The 19,939-nt window shown below is 37.4% G+C and overlaps 1 protein-coding gene across 3 annotated transcripts in view; it reads right to left on the bottom strand.

The window, feature by feature from the left end:
- Positions 1-19,939, bottom strand: part of CFAP54 (cilia and flagella associated protein 54) — a 386,240-nt gene that overhangs the window by 210,825 nt on the left and 155,476 nt on the right. For all 3 annotated transcript variants that reach the window (XM_054527528.1, XM_063712226.1, XM_063712225.1), the window contains 6 exons: positions 16,488-16,718; positions 12,866-13,008; positions 10,810-10,991; positions 9,078-9,305; positions 3,069-3,292; positions 2,830-2,965 (listed from right to left, as the gene is read on the bottom strand). In XM_054527528.1, the coding sequence (XP_054383503.1) occupies positions 2,830-2,965; positions 3,069-3,292; positions 9,078-9,305; positions 10,810-10,991; positions 12,866-13,008; positions 16,488-16,718 (1,144 nt within the window). The remainder of the gene's footprint in view (positions 1-2,829; positions 2,966-3,068; positions 3,293-9,077; positions 9,306-10,809; positions 10,992-12,865; positions 13,009-16,487; positions 16,719-19,939) is intronic.

Raw genomic sequence — 19,939 nt, 5'->3', positions numbered from 1 at the left:
CTCTGCAAAGAAGAGAGGGGTAAAAGGTTAAGCTGATCGTCAATGGCCAATTATTTAATCAATTATGCTTCCATAATGAAACCTCCATAAAAAAAATAAACCCAAAGGACTGGGTTTAGGGAGTTTCTGGATAGCTGAACATGTGGAGGTTCCCGGAGGGTGGTGGATCCATGAAAGCTCTGTGCCCCTTCCCCTCTGCCTCACCCTATGTATCTCTTCATCTGTATCTTTTGTAATTTTCTTTATAATAAACTGGTGAATGTAAGCAAGCGTTTCTCTGAGTTCTGTGAGCCACTCTAGCAAATTAATTGAACCCAAGGAGTGGGTCATAGGAACCCTAATTTGTCACCTGTCAGTCAGAAGAACAGGTCACAACCTGGGGCTTGAGATCAACATTGGAAGTCAGAACAGAGCCCCCAACCTCTGGGGTCTGATGCTATCTCCACGTAGATTGTATAGAAATTGAATTGAAAGACACCCAGCTGGTGTCCACTGCAGAACTGATTTCTTGCTTAGTGGTGGGGAGAAATCCCCACACATCTGGTGTCAGAATCATGTTGTAAGAGCATAGTGGGAGACACTGAGTTTATTTTTTCCCTTCCAGAGATAAGATAGACTTGTCTTACTAGTTTTGCTCTTCTGGTTGAACTTTGGCTGATATAGGCAGTTAGATATATCAACACAAAATTCAGGAGAAAGAACTAGAGTGCAGATGTAATTACAAAATTCATCATCATAGAGATGGTACTTAGACACACAGACTGAATTAACTCACTATGAAAGAGTACGTGGATGGAGAAGAAAAGGGGTCCAAGAACAGAGTCTTGGGGCACACTCACATTTGGGACACTGAGGAGAAGAGGAAGAGGCAACAAAAAATCCTTGGAAGGAACAGCCTCCTCTTTCTCCCATGCCCCTTGTTTGCTACACTTCAGCCATACAGGCCTTCTTTCTGTCCCACTGCAGGGCATGGGCCATTCTTCTTCTCTTAGGCTACAATGTTCTTTCCCTAGATCACTGTATGGCTGGCCCCTCTCATCAAATGCCATCATCTCCAAGAGGTCTTCTAGATCACCCTTACTAAAGTTACCACCTCTCACCCAGTTCATCTCTAGTCCATTGACTTATTTTCTTCAGAGACCTTATAATGATTATAAGTCTTTCTACTCATCTGTTTACATGTTTATTTTCTGGCCCTATTTCCAACCCTCTGAAATTAAACTTTATGAAGCAGGAACTCAGAACTGTATTCTCACCACACAGAATATGCAGGAGGCAAGGTTACCACTGGGCCATAAGGAACATTTGTGAGAAGAAGAAAATGGAGTCTTTGCTGGCTGGATGCAACACCTCAAGCACATAGGCTGGTGTGGCAAGGAGGGGCTGGATTTCAGGCCCCACGTATGCCAGGGGCCCTTGGGCAGGTCACACACAGTACAACTGTAAGCAATGGGTCTGACTGGGTAGTCAATGCACTTTGTTAAATTAGTCAATGGAAGAATGTACTTATCTCTTTTATCTGCCTGATTCAAGATATACCATGACTTTCAAGGGCCCTGGGTAACTTTTGCCTTCATGAGTCTATTTCTCCATTGAAAAATATTAAAAATGATATTTTATAATTGTGTTGGCATAAATATAAGAATATGAAAGTAGAAATTCAAACATTTTATTTGCCCTGAAAGTTATTTTTTCTTCTTATTTTAAAAGAAATTAAAACATTTAGTGGGCCCCTGAAAGTATTGTGGGCTCTAGATTACAGTGGCTCACGCCTGTAATCTCAGCACTTTGGGAGGCTGAGGTGGGAGGATCACTTGAGGTCAGCAGTTCGAGACCAGCCTGGCCAACATGGTGAAACCCCGTCTCTACTAAAAATACAAAAATTAGCCGGGCATGGTGGCAGTCACCTGTAATCCCAGCTACTCGGAAGGCTGAGGCAGGAGAATCACTTGAACCCAGGAGGTGTTGAGATCAACACTGGAAATCGGGGCAGAACCCCCCCACCTCTGGGATCTGATGCTATCTCCAGGTAGATTGTGTAGAAACTGAATTGAAAGACACGCAGGAACCTGGGAGGCGGAGGTCGCAGTGAGCCGAGACCGTGCCATTGCACTCCAGCCTGGGCAACAAGAGTGAAACTCCGTTTCAAAAAAAGAAAGACACCCAGCTGGTGTCCACTGAAGAACTGATTTCCTGCTTAGTGGTGGGGAGAAATTCCCCCACATCTGGTGTCAGAATCATGTTGTGAGGGCACAGTGGGAGACACTGAATTTATTTCTTCCCCTCCAGAATAAAATAGCCCTGTCTTTACGAGTTTTGCTCCTCTGATTGAACCCTGGCTGATACAGGCAGTTAGATATATCAACACAAAATTTAGGAAAAAGATCTACAGTGGAGATGTAATTTTAAAAGTCATCATCATAGAGATGTACTTAGAGCCACAGACTGAATTAACACACTAAGGAAGAGGTGGAGGTTGCAGTGAGCTGAGATTATACCACTGCACTCCAGCCTGGGTGACAGAGTGAGACTCCGTCTAAAACAAAAACAAAAACAAAAGTATTGTGGGCTCCAGACACCATCCCTATTGTGCTTTATGGCTAAGTTAGTCTTGGCCTGATATGAACTTCTTGTGGACAGGGACTTAGTTCCTGTTTGCCTTGATTGCAGGCTCTCAATAATGTTTGTCGATTTGAATGATAAATGCCAGTAAGTGGAAATACTAAAGCAGAAATAATAAGATTTATCTGACTTCTAAATCTTTGTATTTTATATGTGGACTAATTAGAAATCACAACAGCATGAATAATAGAACTAACTTAAACTTACCTTCTCTCCATATTCAGCCTCATACCTTGCACAAGGTTGCTGGGTAATATCTGGGCCCTTGAACTTGTGTATTCTCAGCAGAAGCTGGCGCTGTGCATACACCAGAAGTGGTGTCACTTGTTCTGTATACCTCTCACTAGACAGGGGTAAAGAAGATAGTAAAAAGAAAACATTAGTTAAAAGACTTTTTTTTTTCAATGAAGTCTGCTACTTTTAATTGCCCTTACAGCAGTACTTACTGTGAAACTGTATTGAACTGAATGGCAAGAGATACTAGTGTTTCCCATTTTTCCACTTGATATAAAACTTCCAGAGATTTTAATACAAAGTCGTGGATCCATTTCAAATCAACCACATTTACATCATCCAAAGGATGCTCAAAGGTAAGACTAGAACCACCGTTGTCATTTTTAATATTCCCATAACAACTTGGAACACTGAATTCTCCTTTGTCTTCAATAGGCTGCAAGTAGCACAGTGAAAAAAAAAATGTGTAATTTCAGATTTTACTCCATATTTTTTCTGAAAACTGAATGTGATAAAAATGTAACATGGAAAAGAACTCAACTGAAAACAAAAAATATTTTTCTTATGCTAGTCAAAGCTTGATAATTTGATGCAGTATTACCCAGTAAAGCTTGTTGTGATGATGGAAATGTGCTATATATTTGTGCTGTTCATTATCGTTCCCTATAGCCACTAGAAACCTGCAGCTACCAAGCTTTTGAAATGTGATTAGTGCAACTGAATTTTTAATTTCGTTTAATTTTAATTCATTCAAGTTTAAATTTAAATAGCCACATATGGCTAATGTTTACCATATTGGACAACACAGATTACCATTTATAGTTCTTGGTAAACAGTCACTATCCATTTAAGTAAAGATATGAAATCAATTATGGTAAGATTTTTAGGAAAAAACAGACTTTAGTATAAACACATAATGAAGTTCCCTAATACATTGGTTACATTCGTTAATTTATACAATAATATGTCCATTCCTAGATGCAAATGTCACACCTATGGAGGAGGAAAGCATCAAGGAGACCCTCTTTTTGCCTAAAGAGTTACTATGTAACAATAGTGTGCATGTCCTATGAGTTCCTGACACATTTGTGTATACCTCTGGAAATTCTTAAGGCAAAACAAAGCCTCTTAGATCCATACAAGGGCCAGATTATAGCCCAAAACAGTTGGGTAACTCAAGTCCAGCCTTCCCAACCCAATAATATCACTAAAAGTAACCTATATACACAGGTGGGAAGTATCAACAAAAGTAGAGGATAAACATCCCCTCTAACAAAAGCTGTAGTCCTTGAAGTTAGAACAGACTTTGGAAGTCATTGGACTGTGAAATGCAGTATGCATATCTACAGTCAGGCTATGTAGGTATGAATAGCAGGTGTAGCACCAGTGACTTACATGAATTTGCATCCTCAGCACAGTGCCCAGCACATGGGACATACTTTTAAAAAGTAGTTGACATTTTATTTATGTTATGAGCTCAATCACTGTAATTCACTGATTCTACAGTAAGTCTTCTAGGAGCACAGATCTGCTATCAGTTAGTCATGCCTATGCCTTATTTCTGGGATGAAGGACAGGGAAGTTCTCTATAGTTATTACATTATCTAATATAGTGTTTATCAACAACGAAGCTGAGGGCCGGGCATGGTGGCTCACGCCTGTAATCCCAGCATTTCAGGAGGCCGAAGAGGGCAGATCAACTGAGGTCGGGAGTTTGAGACCAGCCTGACCAACATGGAGAAACCCTGTCTCTACTAAAAATACAAAATTAGCTGGGTGTGGTGGCGCATGCCTGTAATCTCAGCTACTCAGGAGGCTGAGGCAGGAGAATGAATCGCTTAAACCCAGGAGGTGGAGGTTGTGGTGAGTCGAGATTGTGCCATTGTACTCCAGCCTGGGCAACAAGAGCAAAATTCCATCTCAAAAAAAAAAAAAAAAAACCAACAAAGCTGATATTTTATCTGAATTGCCTTGTTCAGCACCCATCTCTCAGTTGATCCCAATCCAAAAGAGGGGGAGGGAAAAAAGAGAATTGTCTACTGACCTCCTAAATTTGGCAACATTGAGAAATAAACAACACTGAGAAATAAACAAGACTGACATTTGGAGATCAAAAGATCAAAATAGCATATGGAGATTGAGGTTTCTGGCATAGCCACGGCCAGACTCTTTTAAGTTTTGAAGATTTTGTATGGGCCATGTGTGATTTTTTTAAAACTTTTTATTAAAGAAAATTTCTAACACTTACAAAAGTAGGGAAAATAATATAATGAAGCCCATGTACCCACGACCAGCTGCAATAATTATCAACTCTTAGGACATACTCATTTCCCCCATTATTTTGAATTATATCCCCAAAATTATATTAATTAATCTATAAATATTTTAGTATTTATCTCTAAAAAATAAAAATTAGTTATACAAAAACATAACCACAATACCATAATCCTACCTAAAAAAAGAAATTAGCAGAAATTCCTTTAAATCATTATTGAATAATTATACTGAAGAGTGTTTATATTTCCCTTACTGCCTTACAGATTTTTTTAACTTTATGTGTTAGTTTGATTAAAATAAGGTCCAAACATTGTAATTGGTTATGTCTCTTGTCTTTTTTAATTTATAGATTTCATGTCCTCCTTTATTAAATTTTTTGTTAAAAAAATCAGATTGTTTTCCTGTAGAGTTCCCATAGTCTGAATTTTACTGAGGCTATTCCTGTAATTTCATTTAAAATGTTCTTCTGTCCACTGTATTTTCTACAAATTGTGGGATAAATGTAAGTATTCTATCTGATTCCAGTTAGATTTCTGTTTTTTGGCAAGTATACTGCATAAGATGCTCTTGATCCTCCAATTCATTCATTAAGAATTACAGAAACCTAGTAATTCTAATTCCAACATCCTTTCTTCATTTATTACCTGGATACTTTTGTGAAGAAAAATTCCCCTTCATCAACTATTTGGTCATCCTCAAATATAGTTCACATAGGAGGGAAGGTAGTCAAGCTTTTTTTTTCCCAAAGAAGCCCTGTTTCCTTTAGTGATAAATGTATTTAAAGGCAACAATCTAGGTCCTAGAGTTGACATTTCTTTTTGAAACCTCTGAACTGCTTTGACTCCTTTGGTGGAAAAAAAAAAAACACCATACATATGGGTCTATTTTCAGATTATATTTGTTCCATTGATATATTACTCTCTTTAGGTCAGTATCATACTCTCCTAATTACCATAGCTTTAGTAAGCCTTGATATCACATATATAGTGAATCCTCCAATTTGTTCTTTTTAAAAAAAATTTTTTTTGGCCATTCACATTTTTTTGCATTTGCTTATAAATTTTAAAATGAATTTGAATTCATGCCCCAAAGAATGACTATTGGGATTTTCACTGATATTTCACTGAATTGACAAATCTATGTTCATGAGGGATATTAGTTCATACTTTCCCAGTTGGTATTTGTTAGGGTTAAGCTGGTCTCATTTCTTAAAAAAAAAAAAAATTAAGTGAAATGAGCCAGACACAAGAAGACAAATATTGCATGCTCTCACTTATATGTGGCAGCTAAACAATGTGAACATATGGAGGTTAACAGTGGAAAGGTAGATAACAAAGACTGGGAAGGGTGGGGGTTACAGGTGAGAGGTGAGAGGAGAGGATGAGGACAAGTGAGTGAGTTAAAGGAGCAGTAAGATAAAAGGAATAAATGCAATACTTCACAAAAATGTACTGTACTTGGGTGATGGGCACTCTGAATACCCTGGCTTGATCACAACCCATTGTATACATATAACAAATTTTCTCATGTACCCCATAAATTTTTACAAATAAAAATCATTGGTATAAAATGTATTATTTCTTCCATGTGTGTTTGCTCAAATTTTCCAAAGAAACATTGTGGGTCTGGAATTTTCTTTATGTGAAGGTTTCTGATTATGAAGTCAAGTTTGTTAGTATATTTAGGGCAATTCATATTTTCTGTTTCTTCTTGTGTCAGATTGTTAAGTTGTGCTTTCCAACAAATATGTCCATTTCACCTAAGTGATCAAATTTATTAACAAAAATTGATCATATTTCCTTTTTTAATATCTATAGGATTTGTAGTTATATCCCTCCTCCATTACTAATATGAGTAATTTGTGCTTTTCTCACTTTTGTTCTTCATCAGTATTTCTATGAGTATACTAGATTTAATAATTTTTAATTTAAAAGATCAAATTTTGACTTTATTGTTTTTGCTTTATATTTATCTAATTGATTTCTGCTCTTATCATTTCTTTTATTTCTTTTTATTATTTCCTTTCTTCTCTTTAGTTTAGATTTAATTTGCTCTTCTTTTTCTATATATAAACATTTAGATAATTGATATTATATGTTTTTTCTTTCCTATTAAGCATTGAAAGCTATAAATTTCCCTCTATACCCTGCTTCATTTGAATGCCATACATGTTAATGTGTTATTATTAGTTTCAAATATTCTCTAATTTCTCTTGTGTTTTCTTCTTTGACTCACGGGGTATTTGGAATTGTATTATTTAATTTCCAGATATTTGGAGATTTTTCTTCCTATATTATGGCAATCCATTTATAATTTAATTCTGTAATGGTCAAAGAACATACTCTTCAAGAGTTCAGTCTTACATTTTTGAAGACTTATTTTTGACTCTGTATATGACCCATCTCAGTGAACACACCACGTGCACTTGTGCTCTGTTTCCATTCCACCTGGCTTTACTGTACCACAGTTGTGACAAGTCACCCAATCTTCTGACTGACCAGCCATAAATTCAGGGGTTTCCATAGCCCCTTCGATCTGATAATTCACTAGAATGACTCATAGAACTCACTGAAAGCACTGTACTTACAATTACAGTTTTATTGTAAAGAAAACTCAGGAACAGCCTAGTGAAGAGGTACATAGGGTGAAGTCTGAGAGGGTCCCTGGCACAGAGCTGCCATGCCCTCTCCCTGTGGAATCAGGGCATGTCACCCTCCTGACACATCAATGTGTTTATCATCCAGGAAGTTCTTCAAGCTTTGGATGTCCAGAATGTATTTTGAGTTTTTCTTATTAGGTACATACATATTTATGATTGGTATGTCTTCCTGATTAATTGAGGTTCTTCTTAACATGAAATGTCCCTCTTTATCTCTCATAATGCTCCTTGATTTATATTATCTTGTCTAACAATATAGACTCATCAGCTTTTTTATCTTTATTGTTCTAATGGTATATCTCTTTCCATATTTTTATTTTCAATCTACCTGTTTCTTTATATTCAGAGTGCTTCTCTTGGTAGATGGGTACATGTGTCTTGCTTTTTTATCCAGTCAGACAATCTCTACCCTTTATTTGGCATCTTTAACCCACTAATAGTAAATACAGTTATTGATATCATTGAGTTAGAGTGAATGTTTTATACTTGTTTTCTCTTTGTCCCATGTTTTTTGTTCCTCTGTTCCTTCTTCCCTGCCTTCTTTTTGAGTTAATTGAGCATTACTTAGTCTTCCCTTTTACTTCGTTGACTTTTCAGCTATGTCTCTTTTTCACTAGTTACTCAAGGGATCATTAAATACATCCTTATCACTTAGAGTTAATATTGTACCACTTTATATAAAGTGTAAAAACCTTAATAATTTACTCTCTTTGTCTTTTCTGCCATTGCCAAATATTTTCCTCTAGAAATGTTATAAGCCTCATGGCACAATGTGTGTATGTGTTTACTAATTTTCAATGTGTTTAGGTTATATTCTATTTATATTACTTCAATTTTATTTCCATGCTTTAAACCACAGTGTGATAAGTTTTAAATGGCTGTAAATTCTAGCAGACCAGAATAATAGAACAGGACAGAGAAGCAGTGGAATAAAGATCAGCCGATCATATCTTTATTCAAGCTATGTGATCTTCCTTGGAATCTATTTCTTTATCTGGCAAAAAATTGTTATAAGGATTAAGTGCATTAAGGCAAATTTATGTAGGGGCTGGAGTTCAGTTCATCTTACTTTCCCTTCCCTATAACAAGCTAAATTTTCAGGCTAAGCTATTGTTAGTTAACTTCAATGCAAGTTATATATTGTAAACAAAATTATAATGAGAAGCAAATGAAATGTAGACAAACCAAATGAGAAATAAAAAAAAACAGTTTCTACTTATACCAAGATGCACAGTAAGATATTTTTAACTGAATATAATAAAAATAATTACCAAAGTGTCCTTACTTTAATAGAATTGGTATTTTGTAGTTGTATTAACATGTCAATAAGTAATTCTGCTCCCAAATAGAATGGTAAAACAGAGGTGCAGAGGAAACCATCTTGGCTAATAGGAAATGTTTTATCAAGATCCACTGCCTGTTTTAGAAGTATTTGTAGTTCCTGAGTAAAGTTCCATAAGGCCCGACAGCAGTTCTGAAGCAGAGTCCAATAGCCACCACGATGAGCAAGAACCTATGACAAACACAAAATTTAAAAGACCCCAAAGTTCCAAAAGTTACAGATCTCTGAACAACTTCATCTTTTTCCAAATATTATGTGTCAATAGTAAAAATAACTAACATCATTTGTTAGTGTCACTTACATGAGTTAGACACTGTTATATGCATTATCTCATTTACTTCGAACAAAGATTTCCATGAAGTAAGTGTGCACTAGGTACTAGTATTTTACCCAATTTACAGATGAGGAAATGGAGTCATGGGTTCAGCATGGCTAACCCATTGTTCTAGGTGCTAGGAATTCAGCAGCGAGCAAGGGAAACTGGGTCTGCCCTCATGCTACTTACGTTCATTTCGGGAGACGGACACTAGAAAAGTAGACATATAAAAACATAATTTCAAGCAATAAGAAGTTTTATAAAGAAAAATAAAGCAGAAATGAGTTGGAACCTGACAGAGCATTACAGGACAGGTTGCTTTAGACAGGGTGGTCGGGAAAGAAGTCCTCTCTGATGAGGTAGCATTTGAGCAAACATCTGAATATTGAACAAGTCATGTGAAAGTGGCAGTGAGGGTGTTGGGTGGAGAAGAACATTTGAGGCTCAGGGAACAGCAAGGTGAAACTGAGGGCTGAGGATGGAACAAACTAAGTGCTTTCAAGACTGCTGACCCATGGGAGTGGGCTAAACAACAGCAAGAGTAAGAGGAGCTGAGTTCTGCAAGGTGCTCGGGACCAGCTCTTCCAGGGCCTTGAAGCTGGAGGCCAGGATAGGATTTGATGCTTATGGTCAAAGCAGGTGATCCAGGTTTACATTACATTATGTAAAAATCACTCTGTCCACTCCATGGGGCATATGAAAACCTGTCTTCCTTTCTTATCTAGAAAGGATAGATTTCTCCTTATCTCTTGAGGAGTTTAAAGTATATGCCCTTCCTGCTATGAAAAAAAGAAACTGATTTCTTTGTAGCTAAAAATTCCAATTCTGGGTTTAATCATGTCTCATATAATATTTAAGAAGAAAAAGAAAGAAAAGCATTTGAGAGAACATGGAAGTGATGGGAATAAGGAAACTGGGGGCAAAGGCAGGGTTCTCTTAGAGCCTAGAAAGATATTTCCCTGTCCTAGAAAGAAGAGAGAGATCTATGGTACCCCGAAGAGAGATCAAGTCCCCATAGAGGAACCCCTTGCATTATGAGAGAACCCCATGTCTTGGCAGAGAGGTGCATGCATATTCATAGGAACTGCATGAACAGGGACAAAGAACACCTGGGCTCTGGGTGGATGGCTGACAATGACTAAAGAAGCTTCCCCACTCTGCCTGACAACTGGACAACACATGCCCTCAGTATCACTGCAGGTACACCTCAAAAGTGACTTAGGATACACCCAGCAAGATGAGGTCTCAAAGTCACAACTAAAATTATGTATAGTAAGAAAATAAACACAATGTATCTTAAACGCCCGAGTTGGTGGGCGGAAATTTATGTCTACTACACTGCGAACAAGATTGCATTACCATTGCTCTCCTGCAGTATAAAAAGATTTTCATAAAATGATCCATTACACACAAATTTGCTCCTCGGTCCTTTTCTTTAGCACTAGAACCTGATTGAGAGTCTGAGTCATAAAATGTTTGTGTCTTGGACATATTTTCATCACTCATTATGGAATTAATAAATGTAGAAAATTCTTCAGCATCTACAGTACAAAAATAAGATATGACATGATTAAAAACATAGAATTAAGTTCCAGAAAACACAGTAGGTGATAAGGATCAAGTGAGTAATTCAGATAACAAATTCTACATAAATTTGGAGAAAGGACAAGACTATCAGAGATACAATGAACCAGGGAAAGTTTCTAGAGAAGGAGGTATTTGGGTCTTAAAGAATGGGCATGATTTAGCTATATGGGGAAATACAGAGAACATCATTTCAGACAAAGTCGATGGCAAAAGGAACAATGCAGAAGTAGGAATGTACATGTTTTTTGAAGGGAACAATAGAAAATACTATTGTCCTTTCATTTCCTCCCAAACAGGCCATTCCTAAGACACACATATCAGAAAGTGAGCTGCACCTCTGGAGTTAGGCAGTGCAGCAACCTCGGCCATGCATTCCCCTGCTGGTGTGGCATAAAAAAGAAGGCTTTCTCCTGCCACCAACTTTCTCTTAGAACTCTGCATTAGATAGTAAGTCTCCGTAGCAAAATATTCTATTGCCAATTTCATGGTAGGTCTTAGGTAGAGAGCCAGTTTAAAAAAAAGAAAAACTCAGGAAGCTATATACTACAATCTATATTCAAAAACCAGACTCTATGGCTATGGAATTCACTTTCAAATACTTCACTATAGGTAGTATGATATGCACATACCTGTGAAATCTAATCTATATCCTAGAAGAAATCAGAAAGCATGCCAAGTACCTCAAACATAAATCAACACTCCTGGGGCAGTTAACTGGCATACCAAGAACTGGTTGGCAATAAATCCCATAGCACTTAAAATGTCATTACTAAAAGTCTATATAAGTGAGTTTGTAAGAGCCTAAAGGTATTAGAAATAAATTTTTATTTGTGAAATGAACCATATCATTGGTTAGAAAGTGTCCAGGTTCCATCATCTTTGCAGGAAACGGGTGTGGAAATTAGTCAGGTTAGTCAGACTACAGTTTCCAGAGCACACCCTGATCAAGAACCCTGTTTTCAGCCGGGCGCAGTGGCTCACGCCTGTAATTCCAACATTTTGGGAGGCAGAGGCAGGTGGATCACAAGGTCAGGAGTTGGAGACCAGCCTGGCCAACATAGTGAAACCCCGTCTTTACTAAAAATACAAAAAATTAGCCAGGTGTGGTGGCACGTGCCTGTAATCCCAGCTACTTCGGAGGCTGAGGCAGAAGAATCGCTTGAATTCAGGAGGCGGAGGTTGCAGCCAGCCGAGATCGCCACTGCACTCCAGCCCAGGTGATAGCATGAGACTCCGTCTCAAAAAAAAAAAAAAAAAAAAAAAAAGAACCCTGTTTACCTGCATGTCTCTACCTTTTGGAGCCCCCTGTCACCTGACTAGATAACAAGGCTTCATTCCTCTTACAGTGAGCTTTCTTGGAAGATGCTGGTTGGAAATCCTAGGGCAATGGTAGATTCCCCTGAATACAAAATCAGCTATCATGATAGTTTGGGTGACTGCTTGTATTAGTACATTTGATGGATTTTGCTTGGGAACTTATTTGCACTAAAACATAACACCTGATAGCAAGTCTTCACCTATCTTGAACCATCAAAGGTTATAAATATTTAATTTAAAACATTATATTTGCTGAACAATCTAATTGGCTAAGGTTAAAATACAAAATAGATATTTCCAAATATATGCAATAATATCATAAGAATATAGAAATTTTTTAAAATAGAGCAAACAAGAATCTCCTACAAAATATCAAAACTCAACTAAATTGCTGGTCCTTTGGAAAACTGGGTGTATACCTTTGTGTGTCCACAATGTGTATGTGTGTTGTGTTGTTTAGTGAATAAAAATCTAGAGGTAATTTGATAATAAATTAACATGTTTATTTTACCTGATGGTAAGTTGGCCTTTCTTTTTTTGGCTGTAAGAAGGAAATCAAGCATTGCTTTATAATTTTCTACAGTCAATTTTCTTGTTGGTAATACTGTTCCTGAATTATACAGTGAGAATATGTTAGGATCACATGATCGGAAACTGCAAGGGGGGAAAAATCACATTAAAAAACAATATAAGCAAAATTTAATTAAAACTGTCAAATGCAATCTATTTTTATTTTTAAAACATTTGTGAGTACTCCTAAATTTTAAATCATGAAGGGTTTTGGCACTTAATCAAAGCCCAACATTTTTTCACTAACTTTTAAAATTATGCAATGTAATTTTGCTCTTAGGAATTTTAACATCAATATATATTTCTCTGAAAGGGCTCTTGAAAATGGGAATAAAAATATCTGTGCCGACTCTGTGAGCTCTGAAACAACAATTTATTTCAACTTAAAACCACCTGATTTGAACAGAACTCAATGACAATGCTTTAGAGTAATGTGTCCATAATCAATGGCATTTCTTTTTTTTTTTTTTTTTTTTTTCAGACGGAGTGTCGCTCTTTCGCCCAGACTGGAGTGCAGTGGCGCGACCTCGGCTCACTGCAAGCTCTGCCTCCTGGGTTCATGCCATTCTCCTGCCTCAGCCTCCAGAGTAGCTGGGACTACAGGCACCCACCATGACGTCTGGCTAATTTTTTGTATTTTTAGTAGAGACAGTGTTTCAGTGCGTTAGCCAGGATGGTCTCGATCTCCTGACCTTATGATCCGCCCACCTCGGCCTCCCAAAGTACTGGGATTACAGGCGTGAGCCACTGCACCCAGCCATCATTTCTTTTTTAAAATAAGGTCTAGGCATTAAACAGTCTTGCATCAAAAATAATAAATGGTTTATATTTATTATTCTTTTTTTATTATTATACTTTAAGTTTTAGGGTACATGTGCACAACGTGCAGGTTTGTTACATATATATACACATGCCATGTTGGTGTGCTGCACCCATTAACTCGTCATTTAACATTAGGTATATCTCCTAAAGCTATCCCTCCCCCCTCCCACCACCCCACAACAGGCCTCGGTGTGTGATGTTCCCCTTCCTGTGTCCATGTGTTCTCATTGTTCGATTCCCACCTATGAGTGAGAACATGCGATGTTTGGTTTTTTGTCCTTGTGACAGTTTGCTGAGAATGATGGTTTCCAGCTTCATCCATGTCCCTACAAAGGACACGAACTCATCATTTTTTATGGCTGCATAGTATTCCATGGTGTATATGTGCCACATTTTCTTAATCCAGTCTATCATTGATGGACATTTGGCTTGGTTCCAAGTCTTTGCTATTGTGAATAGTGCCACGATAAACATACGTGTGCATGTGTCTTTATAGCAGCATGATTTATAATCCTTTGGGTATATACCCAGTAATGGCATGGCTGGGTCAAATGGTATTTCTAGTTCTAGATCCCTGAGGAATCGCCACACTGACTTCCACAAAGGTTGAACTAGTTTACAGTCCCACAAACAGTGTAAAAGTGTTCCTATTTCTCCACATCCTCTCCAGCACCTCTTGTTTCCTGACTTTTTAATGATCGCCATTCTAACTGGTGTGAGATGGTATCTCATTGTGGTTTTGATTTGCATTTCTCTGATGGCCAGTGATGATGAGCATTTTTTCATGTGTCTTTTGGCTGCATAAATGTCTTCTTTTGAGAAATGTCTGTTCATATTCTTTGCCCACTTTTTCATGGGGTTGTTTGTTTTTTTCTTGTAAATTTGTTTGAGTTCATTGTAGATTTTGGATATTAGCCCTTTGTCAGATAAGTAGATTGCAAATATTTTCTCCCATTCTGTAGGTTGCCTGTTCACTCTGATGGTAGTTTCTTTTGCTGTGCAGAAGCTCTTCAGTTTAATTAGATCCCATTGTCAATTTTGGCTTTTGTTGCCGTTGCTTTTGGTGTTTTAGACATGAAGTCCTTGCCCATGCCTATGTCCTGAATGGTATTGCCTAGGTTTTCTTCTAGGGTTTTTATGGTTTTAGGTCTAACATTTAAGTGTTTAATCCATCTTGAATTAATTTTTGTATAAGGTGTAAGGAAGGGATCCAGTTTCAGCTTTCTACATATGGCGATCCAGTTTCAGCTTTCTACATATGGCTAGCCAGTTTCCCCAGCACCATTTATTAAATAGGGAATCCTTTCCCCATTTTTTGTTTTTGTCAGGTTTGTCAAAGATCAGATAGTTGTAGATATGTGACATTATTTCTGAGGGCTCTGTTCTGTTCCATTGGTCTATATCTCTCTTTTGGTACCAGTACCATGCCGTTTTGGTTACTGTAGCCTTGTAGTATAGTTTGAAGCTAGATAGCGTGATGCCTCCAGCTTTGTTATTTTGGCTGAGGACTGACTTGGCGATGCGGGCTCTCTTTTGGTTCCATATGAACTTTAAATTAGTTTTTTCCAATTCTGTGAAGAAAGTCATTGGTAGCTTGATGGGGATGGCATTGAATCTATAAATTACCTGGGCAATATGGCCATTTTCACGATATTGATTCTTCCTATCCATGAGCATGGAATGTTCTTCCACTGGTTTGTATCCTCTTTTATTTCATTGAGCAGTGGTTTGTAGTTCTCCTTGAAGAAGTCCTTTATATCCCTTGTAAGTTGGATTCCTAGGTATTTTATTCTCTTTGAAGCAATTGTGAATGGGAGTTCACTCATGATTTGGCTCTCTGTTTGTCTGTTATTGGTGTATAAGAATGCTTGTGATTTTTGCACATTGATTTTGTATCTTTTTAATAGCTACACAGTATTCCATATTATGTATGTAGCTTCTATTTTTATCTCTCACAGCACTTAACCAAAGACAGTAAGTGCTTAAAAATGTCTGTTGAGTTAATGATAGAAAATTGACATTGGATGAGTAAATATGATCTTAAAGTACGCCTCTATGAAATAGACATTTGCCTAATGCCTACTAATATCTACATTTATTCTATAATTCATATTAAACTTCTCTTGGAATTACATTTTACACTTGCACTGAAAGCGAGATCAACAAACATATTCAAGCTACAATCAAATTATCACTTATATCCAGCACATAATTGGGAAAGATTCTGAGATTAAAACTTAAGAAATAAACCAATGGTTAGTGATATGGTTTGGCTCTCTGTCCCCACCCAAAGCTCACCTTGAATTGTAATAATCCCCACGTGTCAAGGGCAGGACCAGGTGGAGGTATCTGAATCATGGGGGCAGTTTTCCCCATGCTGTTCTCATGATAATGAGTCTCACAAGATCTGATCGTTTTATGAGCATATGGTATTTCCCTTGCACTTCTCTCTCCTGCCACCATGTGTAGAAGGATGTGTTTGCTTCCCCTTCTACCATGATTATGTTTCTTGAGCCCTCCCCAATGGAACTGTGAGTCAAATTAAACCTTCTTCCTTTATAAATTACCAGTCTCGGGAAGTTCTTTATAGCAGCGTGAGAACAGACTAATAGAGCCAGTATAAAGATAGAAGCACTCTGTAAACCTCCTTAAGTTGTTAGCACCATTGGAGCTCTGAACATACAAATACAATCCATGTTCATGAAACTAAAAAAGTATTTTTCATCAGTAATATACTATACCTGACCATCATATGTGATGTGCCAAATTTCATCTTCGTACGCTCCCATAGCTTTTGTAAAACCAGGTTAAAGTGTGCACCTGCTAGATACAGGTTCATCTGAGCTCTCCAGGGCATCTCTTCAAGTGATAGACGATGGAACCTCTTTCTTTTAACATAGCTTAATATTAGAGGATTCAAGTAATCCATCAGGTATCGTCGTGCTGCTTTACTAACACTGGTTCTCCTATTTCTGCCAAGGGAGAAAGAAGTTTTGAAATTACACAAGAACTTTCAGATATTTAATAAAGAAGAATCGTTCCAATTTGGAAAGAATACATCAAGAAGTCACTTGACTTCCCTTATGCAAATGTTTCTGGCTCATTTATCATTTCTGCAGTGCTAGAAATATGAACCAGGGTGGTTTAAAAAAAGGCACAGGGATAAGCACCAGGGACAAAGACACCATGTATTGCCTTCAACTCTCTCTGAAGTCTGTGTCCTTAGCTAAAACCAGCCAGAGCTTTTATTTTTCATAACCAAAAGGCCACTGAGATTAGACAACAAAATTAGGATATGATGTTCACATTCATCAACTAAATTCAATATTAAACAAGAAAATCATTTCTCTGTATTGGTCCTTGAGGAAAAAACCATGCAGCAAAATTTTGTCTAACATTAGTTAGACTCTAGAGGAAATAAAACATCAGTTGAATATAGCTGAGGTGACTTCATAACTGCATATTCAATATGCTCCAGAAAAAAATATACTCAAATTTTAGTTAATAGTTTAGATTTCAAGTATTATATATATTCAATTTTTTAAAATCATCCCTATCAAAACTTAAAGTAGTCCAATTATTTGCACAGTTATATAGTTGTTTATAGAGCATATTGTTCCAAGCATATTTTCAGTTTTTTTTGTTCTGTTAGCAATGTTGCTACCCTATTGGTCAGCACCAATCTACCTGATTTATGTTGGTCACTTATACATTGTTCAGAATCTAAATCAACACACACACACATACACACATACAATTAAAAAAGAATGATGGATAGGAAGAAGGGAGGCAGATGTTGTTGAAACAGAGGAGGAAACATTTGAAGAAAGGAAGGAGGGCAGCTTCCTTTTGATGTGTAGTGTTTACATTATCACTCAGTTCTAAATATGTTTTAGTTTATTGATGATTTGCTTTTAATCCAAGAGTTTTAGGGCTTTTTGTCACTGTTTAGTTGGTTTTACTGATGTTATTTGGTTTCCCAATAAATGTGAATCTTTTTAATAGCTGTATCCTGAAAGTTAAAAATATAATTTCCAAAATGAAAATCAATCTTGTCTCCATGTGAGTAGATCAATTCTCCTCAAAAGGCCAAGATGAGTCAACAATCGGTTGCATCTTCCTTGCCATGGAGAGTGCAACAGTTCAGGGAGATCAGCGACAGGATAGGCTTCCTCCAGGTATCTTGGCAAGGTAATGACAGACTCCAGGTGGCTCAGAAGGGAATTCACATCCAGCCCACAGAGGGTACAGAATGCTTTTCCTCCTATCATCTGAACAGTTCTTAACATTCAGGGTGCTCCAATAACCTGATTTGTGTCTCCATGAGCAACAGGTCTGAGGACACCCAAGAGACAGAGAGAGAGCTCCGCAAGGACAATCAGCACAAATCCTCAGTGATGTGAAGCCATAAGAGGAAGCAGATAAACACCTGAATTAAAAAATATTTAAGAATCCTGAAACTACCTTCTATACATTCTAGCTTAAGGAAATAAGCTAGCGTACTGACATTAGCAGAACCAGGATTCTCACCATTAGGGAAAAGAGTTACAATTAGGAAAAGAGAAAACTCTGGAAAGTATCCTGTGGCTTTGAACTGGAATTCCAGTTATTAGAATGAATTTACGGTTTTAGATACAGAGAGATAGAGAGAGAGAGAGAGAGATTTATATAGCTATATTTAGATAGATATGTTTAGATAGACAATAAGATAGATTTAGATAGACAAATTTATCTGAACAAATATATTTCCTAGCTCAGCCTATTGAGAGGACCTGGAAGAAAAGCCACATCAGTAGCCCTCACAACTTAGATTCTAAATACCACTTCTCACTAAAAGAAATCAATTGACTCGAGGGCTGTACAAGGTGTGTACAAGATGAACATCCTGTGGTAAGAAGTAGCTCAAAAAAATGATGGAAGCATGTCAAAAACGTAAGAGCTAGCCTAGAAGAGCTCCTGCTAGCCAAATCTAGAGCAATTTGAAGATTAAAATAAACAATAATGTTAATTTGATAAAGAATATCCACAGAACAAAACCTACCACAAATACCATTTTTTTTTTATATATATATACTTTGTTTTAGGGTACATGTGCACAACGTGCAGCTTTGTTACATATGTATACACGTGCCATGTTGGTGTGCTGCACCCATTAAATCATCATTTAACATTAGGTATATCTCCTAATGCTATCCCTCCCCCTCCCACCACCCCACAACAGGCCCCAGTGTGTGATGTTCCCCTTCCTGTGTCCATGTGTTCTCATTGTTCGATTCCCACCTATGAGTGAGAACATGCAGTGTTTGGTTTTTTGTCCTTGTGACAGTTTGCTGAGAATGATGGTTTCCAGCTTCATCCATGTCCCTACAAAGGACACGAACTCATCATTTTTTATGGCTGCATAGTATTCCATGGTGTATATGTGCCACATTTTCTTAATCCACTCTATCATTGTTGGACATTTGGCTTGGTTCCAAGTCTTTGCTATTGTGAATAGTGCCACGATAAACATACGTGTGCATGTGTCTTTATAGCAGCATGATTTATAGTCCTTTGGGTATATACCCAGTAATGGGATGGCTGGGTCAAATGGTATTTCTAGTTCTAGATCCCTGAGCAATCGCCACACTGACTTCCACAATGGTTGAACTAGTTTACAGTCCCACCAACAGTGTAAAAGTGTTTCTATTTCTCCACATCCTCTCCAGCACCTCTTGTTTCCTGACTTTTTAATGATTGCCATTCTAACTGGTGTGAGATGGTATCTCATTGTGGTTTTGATTTGCATTTCTCTGATGGCCAGTGATGATGAGCATTTTTTCATGTGTCTTTTGGCTGCATAAATGTCTTCTTTTGAGAAATGTCTGTTCATATTCTTTGCCCACTTTTTCATGGGGTTGTTTGTTTTTTTCTTGTAAATTTGTTTGAGTTCATCGTAGATTCCGGATATTAGCCCTTTGTCAGATGAGTAGATTGCAAAAATTTTCCCCCATTCTGTAGGTTGCCTGTTCACTCAGATGGTAGTTTCTTTTGCTGTGCAGAAGCTCTTGAGTTTAATTAGATCCCACTTGTCAATTTTGGCTTTTGTTGCCATTGCTTTTGGTGTTTTAGACATGAAGTCCTTGCCCATGCCTATGTCCTGAATGGTAATGCCTAGGTTTTCTTCTAGGGTTTTTATGGTTTTAGGTCTAAC

Source organism: Pongo abelii, chromosome 10 (genome assembly GCF_028885655.2).
Source record: "Pongo abelii isolate AG06213 chromosome 10, NHGRI_mPonAbe1-v2.0_pri, whole genome shotgun sequence".
Classification (NCBI taxonomy): Eukaryota; Metazoa; Chordata; class Mammalia; order Primates; family Hominidae; genus Pongo; species Pongo abelii.
Note: the sequence above shows the minus strand (reverse complement) of the source record. Positions and strands in the feature narration are given on the sequence as shown.